Here is a 10,469-nt window from a genome sequence, read left to right on the forward strand (position 1 = left end):
GATACTGGGCCTCCGATGAATATTATAAACGTTTCTGGGGTGCAACATAGTGTGATGCTCATACCCGCATTTGCGACACCGATCGGACGACTGGCAATTATCAACGGTATGGCTCCTGGCCAAGCAATTCAGACAATAGTTATAACTGCGGACCACACATCTACGTTCAGCAACGGTCATCATCACAAAATTTGGGCAAAACCGCAAGGAGTGTCTTTTTTTGCAAACCATGCACTTATATAGGTCTTGAATGCGCATTTTTGAAATTTATTGTCTGTAATAGAGAAATTGTTATTGATCTGAGTGATAATGAGCCTAGCCAATGAAATTGAAAAAAGAAAGAAAAAAATTAATAAAAAATATAGACGTGATAAATGAGAGGAGATGAAACCTATAACGATGAGTAAATATTGTTAAACTGTGTTATGGAATTTCATCCATTAATGGCAAATAACACAATTTCGCAATTGGTCTCGTAATGACACCTTTTGCTATTTTGACATCAGCAACTCTAATGTTATTATCCGATCCATGATGTGTTTTGACAATTCTTCCCAATCTCCAGTCGCTAGGGGGTAATAAATCATCCATCACGACCACTAAGTCGCCAATTTTCAGGTTACTCGTCAAGTTTTTCCATTTGTATCGCTTATGGAGAGCTTTTAAATAATCTTCCTTCCATCTCGTAGCAAACTGACGATGTATAGCTTTAAGTTTCGTCCATCTGTTCAAAAGTGACAAGTTTTGAGTGACTGGCTCTGGGAAGGCCATTATAGGTGATCCTTTCAAAAAATGGCCCGGGGTAAGCGCCGTTAAGTCTGTTGGATCTTCTGAAACTGATGAAATCGGTCTTGAATTAAGAACTCCTTCAATGCGAGCCAGTACTGTTGCGAATTGTTCAAATGTAAAACGATGAGCTCCTGCAATTCTTTTAAAGTGATGCTTGAAGCTCTTTACGGCCGATTCCCACAAACCTCCCATATGTGGTGCATAAGGAGGTATAAATTGCCATTCAAATCCATGAGACGTGTACTTTTGAGCTATATCACTTGCTGCCCCTATGATAAATGTACGAAATTCTTTGAGCATTTTGCGACTTGCACCAAGGAAATTTCTACCGTTGTCTGAAACTACCCTTCTGGGTAGGCCTCGCCTCCCAACGAATCTAGAAAAGGCCGCCTCAAAAGCTGCCGTTGATAGATCAGAACAAGGCTCTAAATGAATTGCCTTTGTGGCAAAACATACAAAAATGCTCACGTATCCTTTCAAAAGTGGAGATTTTCGTAAGCACGAGCTTTTGATTTCAAAGGGTCCTGCAAAATCGACGCCTGTGATATGAAAAGGGGGTGTTATTGTGCACCTCTCTGGTGGTAATGGAGCCATTATTTGAGCACATTGCTTCTTTTTGAAAATTATACACGTTTTACACTTATGTATTATGCTCTTTATTCTGGGCTTGAGACGAGATATATAAAATTCGGTTTGAGACATACGACACATCAGTATGCATTCACCATGAGCAAGAAAGTGGTGCAAATGAACGAGATACAAGTGACAGAGACGGGAATTTCCGGGTAATATAATAGGGTAACGTTCATTGTATGGTAAGGATGAGTCAACGAGTCTTCCATTCACACGAAGGACTCCATTAGAATCAATAAAAGGATTCAAACACTGCAAGGGACTTTTTGCTGGCAAAGGTTTTGATTCGCTCAAATGTTCGAATTCGTCAAAGTAAAATCTCCTCTGCGCGAGAGAAATTAATCGATATTTTGTTGCGTTTACCTCCTTTTGAGTGAGCATCGGGGACAAAAGTCTGGGAACTGAGTGGATTCGACTTCTACAATTATTATAAAATCGGAAAACGTATGACATTACTTTCAATGCCCTAGAGTATGATGAAAATCTACCCAATTCATCGGCATCTTCAACACTCCCATGTAAAACATCAACATGTCTACGCTTTCCTATGTGAGGAGGTTCGAGGGGATTTCTTTTGGGCCAACTTGAAGGAGGATTGGTTAACCAACTTGGGCCGTGAAACCATAATGAGTTACCATTCAAATCCAAAGGTTTACAACCTCTTGTTCCAAGATCTGCGGGATTATCGTATGTAGCAACATGTCTCCAAACACCTTTTGGAACTAAATCGTGTATTTGTGAAGTTCTGTTAGCTATATACGTCTCCCATGTCCACGGCGGTTTGGCGAGCCACCCCAACACAATTGATGAATCAGTCCACATTGTAATCCCACTTATCTTAAAATCGGAAGTCGAAAGAACAAAATTTACCAGACGAGCCAATAAAAAGGCTCCATTAAGCTCCAGACGTGGCAAACAGACGGGTTTTAGGGGGGCCACCTTACTTTTTGCAAGTAAGAGATTGGAATATACAACAGGTTTCGATGTTTTACAACGAACATAAACGCATGCGCAGAAGGCCGACTGAGACGCATCGCAAAACCCGTGAATTTCGATGGTATCTGATGGGCAGTATTGCAACCATCTGGGTATTGAAACCGAATCAATATGATTCAAATCCGAGACGAGATTTTTCCACTTTGCCAGAGAATCAGAACTTAGGACGTCATCCCAATCAAGTCCTTCTAACCAAAGTTGTTGCATTAAAATCTTTGAACGGATTACAATGGGTGCTATCCATCCCGCAGGATCGAATAGCTGAGCCACCGTCGACAGCACTTTTCGCTTGGTAGTATTTTCACAAACTTGAATAGAATTCAGAGTGTAACTGAAAGTGTCAGTGAGAGCATTCCACCTGACTCCAAGAGTCTTTGTGGAGCTAGATTCGTGAAAACGTAGAAAATCGCTGTCATATAAATCCTCTTGTGGGATATTAGAAAGCAGCCTAGGGTCATTAGATGCAATTTTAACGAGTGGGAAACCGGCACTTTTGAGAACCGTTCTTAAATCATCTCTATTTCGAATCGTATCCTCTATGGAAAACCCTCCAGATAACACGTCGTCAACGTAAGTTTCACGTCTTAAAATACTTGCGACAGTAGGGAAAGATTTCTCAGAGTCAGCCGCAAGTTGTAAAAGAGTGCGGATAGCTAAAAAGGGTGCACAATTGACGCCAAATGTGACAGTGTTTAACTGAAAATCTCGTACCGGACCTTGTGACTCATTTCGGAAAAGTATTCGTTGATAGGCCCTATCGCCAGGATGCAACCAAATTTGCCTATACATTTTCGTAATGTCCCCTCAAAACACATATTGATATTTTCGCCAATTCAGAATGACAGACGTCAAATCCGTCTGTAAAGTCGGTCCTGTGTGTAAGACATCATTTAACGAATATCCAGATTTGCTTTTACGAGACGCATTAAATACTACCCGTACTTTGGTAGACTTATGCTCTGGACGAATTACCGCGTGGTGCGGGAGATAAAAAGAATTAAAATTTCCCTCATAATTCATTTCACGAGGGGAAGTCTCCTCAGCGTGGCCTAGAGTAATGTATTCATTTAAAACAGAGTTATATTGACTCTGCAACTCGGGAGTTTTCGAAAGATTTTTTTCCATTCTATGGAATTGAGCCAAGGCGAGAAATCTGGAAGACCCCAAAGACAATGTCCCGGAAAATTCTTTCTTAAAAGGTAACCGCACCATATAACGTCCATCTGGGTTTCGAGTGGTAGTGCGCGTATAAAATTCTTCACAAAATCTATCTGATTCGGAGGCGTGAGATATGTTTGGAATTTCTTCCTGCTCCCAAAACCTCCTTAATAATTCACTGATTAGCACGTCCTCAGATTCAATAACATTTGTTGAAAAGGAGTTCACAAGTTCTGTTCGCATTGGACCACTTAACACCCAGCCGAAAATAGTATTATATGCTGATGCGTTCCCACATAAATTCTTTTTTATGCCGTCAATATTTATAAATCTCTCAGAGTCGTTTCCCAAAATCATGTCGATTTGGGCAGATTTATTAAAATAAGGATCAGCCAATTCTAAATCCTTAAGCTCACAAGGATTGTATATTCCAAATGACTGTGAAGGAAGTTGCTTAGCAATTTTCGGTACCACAATAGCAGACACCTTAAATCTGATGTCATGTTTTTTAGACACAATGACTAGATGGCATTCCTTTTCCGACACTTGTCGCTGATCGCAAATTCCAAAAATTTCGAATCGAGCCTTAGTGGTAGGGATTTCCAAACGCCTCTGAACCTTTTCTGATATAAAAGTTCTCTGAGACCCGGGATCAATTAATGCCCGCACGGTTACCAAACCATCGTAAGTCTCGATTTGAACTAAAGCTGTCCGAAGCAAAATCATGTCGCTATTTGAAGCGAAATTAGCTTGGACTTGAGACGAGCTTGGCGATTCTAATGTGGTGGGCCTTTCAATTTGAGACGAGTTACAGGGTAGTGTTTCAACAACATTTTGTTTCCCTGCCTTAGGGGTGTGATTCACCACCTTTTTCCCATTCCTTCCTTCGGGCTTTGCTCTCAAATGAAGGAGGCTGTGATGTGGCTTATTGCAAATAACACACATATGCTTACTTTTGCAACTCGCTTTGAGATGAGAAGGGGAGAGGCAATTACCGCATATTCTATTTTTATAGACAAAATCAATGCGTTGCTGCACGCCATATTTTCGAAATTCAGGACAATCCCTTATCGTATGTTGGGCATCACAAAGGGAACAAGTTGAGTTCAATTTCTCTTGAGAGTGGTAGGTTTGAACAGTATCGTTCCTTTGTGAAGAGACAGTACTCTTATTTTTTGTCGACTTTATGCTAGATATTCTTTCTACCACTTCAAATCGTTGAACCAGAAACTCATCTAACTGCTTCCATGTTGGAAGGTCACGATGAGATTTGAGAGACTGTTCCCAAAGAGAGAGTGTTTCGTCGGGCAATTTTGTCGAAACTAGATACACTAATATAGGGTCCCAGCTTTCAATTTCCACATCAAGAGTTCGCAATGTACATAGACAATCATTAACCGATGAATGAATTTTTTGTGTGGAGTCGCTATTTTCAATAGAAGCCATGGGAATATCGAAAAGAAGTTTCAATTGTTTGTCCACTAGGACGCGCTTGTTTTCATATCGTTCCTTAAGAGCATTCCAGGCGATATCGAAATTTTCGTCACAAAGGGTATAACGTTTCACGATTGCCCCCGCAGGCCCCTTTGTCTTATTCCTGAGGTGATACAGTTTCTGAGCTCTTGTCAATTTGGGATGGTTAACATAAACCGCCGTGAACATGTCACGGAATGACGGCCATTCCTCATATCCTCCTTTGAAAACCTCCGTATCACAAGGCGGAACTTTAATAAAACTGTTCGATGCTTCTTGAGCTGAATCCTGAGGCTGATACGGATTTTGAGGAATATACGAGGGGACTAGACTGTGTCTAGTGCTTTGACGAGTATATCCGCCAGATATTCTCAGAATGTCGAGAATTTGAGCCCTTGCGGTGTAATATGCCTCCGAACTCGCATTAAAGTTTATTTTGGCATTTTCCTTAAAGTCTTTTGAATTTGTAGAAACGGGAGATAACATTAAGCTCTCATACGTAGCTTGCAGTCTTTGCCATCGATTCTCCAAATCCTCCAACTTTACTTCCAGGACAGAGTCGGTCTGATCCGCGACATCTGCCTGTTCGAATGAGGCACAGAAAGTGATTAAATAATCACAGTCAAAGAGAAATTTGTCCTGTGTTGGTGAGCTCTTGGCTGAGTTCTTTCCTGAACCCCCAGCCTCCGACACCTTCGCCCCTGAGTCGGAGGGAGTGACAGTAGGTGCCATCGGACAATGACTTTAAAAGAGGGTACTACTGTTTATATTAGAATAAATATGTACGCTTCCTCCAAATTTCGAAGCGACAAATGTAGTCAGAAAATCTCAACTTGAGGACAACTCGTAACTGAATTTATTATTGAAATCCCAAACTCATATATTTAGTCACAAAGGTCGAAGTGAAATTTGTTGACTTAATAAATTCCAAGACAAGTGTATGCGCTACGCATTAAAACAAACTCACACCCAAAACGGAATTAACCAAATTGAGGTTGACTAAAGTACAAGTGGTCTCCACCGATCGTTTCACAATGAATATGAATAGATATGTTGTATGGATATGAATAGATATGTTGTACAATCCTAGGTGATGAATGTTGACTGAACCACAAGCTCAATAATGAACTTTCCAAAATTCGTGTTACAGAAATGACAATGACGAAGATTCAGAACCGAATTTGTATCGAGGTCACAGAATTTTCCAATATATAATAATTCATCCAAAAATTACAATAAGGTGCAAAATTGTATTTAGAGAAATGAATTAGTAAGCGGTTCCGAAATTCTGTAAAACTTTCATAATACAAAGACGCATTCTAATCTACGCTCAAGAGGAAAGAACCATATGGAGACAAATTTTAGAGATATGAATTAGTAAGCGGGTATGCAGAAACTGCCAAAATATAATAATTCATACTCAAATCATAGCCAGAAGCTCAGAAGAAAAAAACGGCTAAATTCCCTGGAGAAATGAATTAGTAAGCAGGTATGCAGAATCTGCCAAAATGTAATAATTCAAACCCCGAGCCAGACTCAACAATAGATTATCAAAATAATTTTCCGAATGCCAATTATTAAGCATTTCCGAAGGAAATAAACTAAATGTATATATAATCAAATCAAAGTCATTTGAAAATTTCCACTTGAACCATCGATCTTTGCAGAACGGAGGACAACTGGTCCACATACAAATGTAATGCAAACTGTTATGAAAATTCACAATTTCTTTCAATTAAAGAGACGAGATTTTCATTTAAGTGAAGATGTAAATTTCACGTAATAAAAATTCTTTCAATTCTTTCAAATTTTAAACAATCGAAGTTTTTCTTTGACAGAACTAAATTTTCTTTAAAGGCAAACCAAAAATATCAGACAATCGTGGTATCGCATGTCATAAACTCGGGTTTATATTAGAGAAAACGCTTTATGAGAAAGGTGAATTTTGTTTGTCTGAAATTTCATTCCGGAAGAGAGTATTTTTTCTTTTTTTCTGAACGAAAACCCAAAAAACACGGATTTCCCAAAATAATATATGATAAACCTCACCGATATTAAGCTTGACACAGGATTCCATATAATTGTGTAGTTTTAGGAACTCGATACGTTGCTGTAATATTGATGTCCAGTGCCATAAAATATTTACTTCAGTTCAGACAAACAATATTTGAAATCATTCACAATACAGAATATTCTCCATAATATTTCAATTAGGGCTCACAACTAATTCGGCTCAATTGCACTGAGCATTAAACTCAACACCAGTATTAATGAAGTTAATAACAATATTTCCATGATTTTCGTATGTTAGTGACACTGTCGGTGCACCCTAATACTTCACTGAATGTAACTCCATTCGTTTTTAACAGAAGCTTACAACTCTATTTAAACATGTACTCTTTATCTGAGTATTGTTAATCACAAATGAACGAATCAATATGTCAAAATGCAAGGGCCAGTGCCTTAAAGGCCAGCTGAATATCTTAAATAACAACCGTAGTTACAGTAGGTGAGAATGGCTTAGTATAATTGCGAAAGACGCGGAAAACAAAGTAGAGAAATCTTCGTGATCAAAATAAACCCTCGTTAATCCAAATAATTGGACAAACTCCTTAAACTTTTATTATGACAGCGGTGAACAGCACAAAATATAAATTCGATTAGAATACTCATCCAATGAACCAATTTCCAAAATAATTTATCACATGCAATAAATAAATATATCTAATAATTCATATGTTAGTAACAATTTATAAATGCATTATTTATTCACATACATATGCGTAAAAAACCGGTGGGTTTCTTTTGTATGTGCGTGAGCAGCGATCTAGTCTAATTTTCGTATATTTATATAGATTTATGATGACGAAGAAGAGCTATGCCGAATAAATTTTATAATTTTATGAAGAAATCGAAACACTTTATATGTTAATATTCTTCTTCATCCCTTTGTTCTCATGACAATTCTGACAGTCTCACAGCTCCTCGTACATATTTATATGTTTAACATACATTCTGTTCTCTCGCTGTTAACTCTCTGTTGGTAATATCATACGCTCCAATATATAACACCGTAATCTGGCAGGCATTATTTCATATGATGTAAAATAGTGCAATTTGGAAAAAAAATGTTGCGGTGATGGGTTGATTAAACCAAAGTTTTGACATGCACGTATATATGCTATGATATCGAATTCTAATTTCGTCGGATTTTTGTTGGTTTTAAGAAATGAAATTTTTACCTGGAAATTCTTGCCACTTTTCAGGATTGCTCAAAAATCCGTAATAAAATTATTCACTAATATTTTCAACTGTGTTGACACTCAGTTTATATCTTTTTATAGACCTTCACTTTTCATAATTTGACAACTCTCCAAAATTTTTAAGATCGCATTCAGTCAATTATTTTTTCGTTCAACATAATGAGTTCAAGAGAGCCAGTAACTTTTCGGATTAGAAACATGTTTGGTTGATACTATTCGTGTAAGCTATTGCCAACATTTAGGATTTTTTATATTCCCTATTTTTTTTTTCTTAATATATATTTATGTATTTTCCCAAAATTTTTGAATTATTTGTTACAAGCAGTTGATTACTGCCTTGAGATTAGTTATCATAATATGTTATGACATCAATTATCATAATACATTCTTAATTCTCCCATTTCAATTCCAGACGTTCCCCATACATTAAACGTATTTCTTTTTTCTTTTGGCTTCACGCCATTTCAACCGATTGGTCGTAATATTTCGTCGTTATGCAATGAAGAATGTAATGCCAAACCCAGAAAATGTGCACAACAAATGAAATTTTGCCACTTGTTAAAAAAAAATATATAGAACAATAAATAACGGTAAATTACCCGTTAGAGCATTTTTTATGCAACTTTTCGCGGGGATAAGCGGGTTTTCAACAAAGTGGGAAAACCAAATTTGGACAATTAATATGTTATGGAATTTTATATACGATTTGCACGGTCGAACAGTGATTATTTCAAATTTTGGAGCTTTTCTATTTTTTTTGCGATTTCCTTTATCGAATACAGATCATTTGATCCTTTGGCGCGTTCCCAATGGATTCATATTTAAATTTTTTATGACTTTCTACGTTAAAATCACTAAATTCCTAACGTGTCGTACAAATACGATTACACGAATAGCAATTTCGCCAATAGGTTTCTCACTATTTTCAAAACTTCCTTAATTGCATATTTTTACACATTATATTTGAACCATATTTGAAGTACACATATATATCCATATAAAATATAGCGTTTCTTTTTGAGATTTTAACGAAACTCTAATTATTTCTCTCGTATTTTATACGAATTTCTAGCAAAAACGCACTACAATATACACGTGTTTTGTTAAGTCTCCTCTTTAAAACGAAATTTGCGGTTTCACTTACCGACACGATAGTAAAATATAGACTGATTAAGACAACGCAGGTGATAAAATGTGTTACCTCACTGCTTCTCAGTGAACGGCTTCGATGGACCATGCACAAGTTAGAGGGGGGTTTCTTCCAAATCGGCGTTAGCAGGGGAGTGATGAGATCGAGAGCGCAGTGTGCTAGACGTCAACACATGGAACTCCCTATGAGTATTAATGGACTGTATGACATGTTAGTTCACCAGATTATTCCTCTCAGGAATGAGGAATAATAAGTTGAATTAATTTCGAGAGGAACACAAAGACAAAATGTAAAGAAAACCAAGAATGAGTGTAAGAAGTGATGTACAAATTCAGTTTTATTGAGAAGAGAACAACGATTTGATGCTCACCTTAATGGAGGTAAAAAAAGAGTGGGCAAATGCATGTAAAGTTCTATCCACTAAGCCTATGTTGCTAATTCTTGATTTATAAGTAATTCACAATAAGTTTAATTCGATAACTATTCAGCTAGATACAAAATTCACAATAGGGAAAAGTTACCAAACTGGACATACAAAATAAGTACTTTTCTATTCAATTCATGGATACAAAAAATGTTGATGTACATTTAATAAAATAGAAAGTAAAAAAAGGAAGTTAATTTCAAAAATTAAGGACAAAGTCAAATTTGTCCACAACATATTATTTCGGTAGAAAATTTTGTCAAAATTTTATTTCTATAGAATGTTTTGTCAAACTTTTATTTCTATAGAAAATTTTTTAAAAATTTTATTTCTTTAGAAAATTTTTTAAAAATTTTATTTCCATAGAAAATTTTTAAAAATTTTATTTCTATAGAAAATTTTGTCAAAATGTTATTTCTATGGAAATTTTTTTAAAAAATTTATTTCTATAGAAAAATTTGTCAAAATTTTATTTGAAGTACAACTGTGGCAACTGTGATTACAATACTACGGTAGTCTTTGTAAGCGGATATACTAAACTAAAAAAAAATATTTAAAATTGAGAAGTTGACAAACAAAATTT

General features: G+C 36.6%; 2 protein-coding genes across 2 annotated transcripts; both read right to left on the bottom strand.

The window, feature by feature from the left end:
- Positions 1–423: 423 nt before the first annotated feature.
- LOC142231112 (uncharacterized) lies at positions 424–3,207 on the bottom strand. The gene is made up of 2 exons (XM_075301732.1): positions 1,879–3,207; positions 424–1,746 (listed from the first exon to the last, which is right to left on the bottom strand). The coding sequence occupies exons 1-2, from the start codon at positions 3,205–3,207 to the stop codon at positions 424–426; spliced, it is 2,652 nt and encodes an 883-aa protein (XP_075157847.1).
- A 15-nt stretch (positions 3,208–3,222) lies between these two features.
- On the bottom strand, positions 3,223–5,781 carry LOC142231113 (uncharacterized). Its single transcript, XM_075301733.1, has one exon. It carries the CDS (start codon positions 5,779–5,781, stop codon positions 3,223–3,225), a length of 2,559 nt encoding a protein of 852 aa, XP_075157848.1.
- Between the last annotated feature and the right edge of the window lie 4,688 nt (positions 5,782–10,469).

Source organism: Haematobia irritans, chromosome 3 (assembly GCF_050003625.1).
Source record: "Haematobia irritans isolate KBUSLIRL chromosome 3, ASM5000362v1, whole genome shotgun sequence".
Taxonomy (NCBI): Eukaryota; Metazoa; Arthropoda; class Insecta; order Diptera; family Muscidae; genus Haematobia; species Haematobia irritans.

Coding starts and splice junctions, on each gene's coding strand:
- LOC142231113 (XM_075301733.1), bottom strand. CDS start 5,781: ATGGCACCTACTGTCACTCCCTCCGACTCAGGGGCGAAGGTGTCGGAG.
- LOC142231112 (XM_075301732.1), bottom strand. CDS start 3,207: ATGTATAGGCAAATTTGGTTGCATCCTGGCGATAGGGCCTATCAACGA. Junction 1,747..1,878: donor CATACTCTAGGGCATTGAAA/GTAATGTCATAC, acceptor TCTCTCGCGCAG/AGGAGATTTTACTTTGACGA.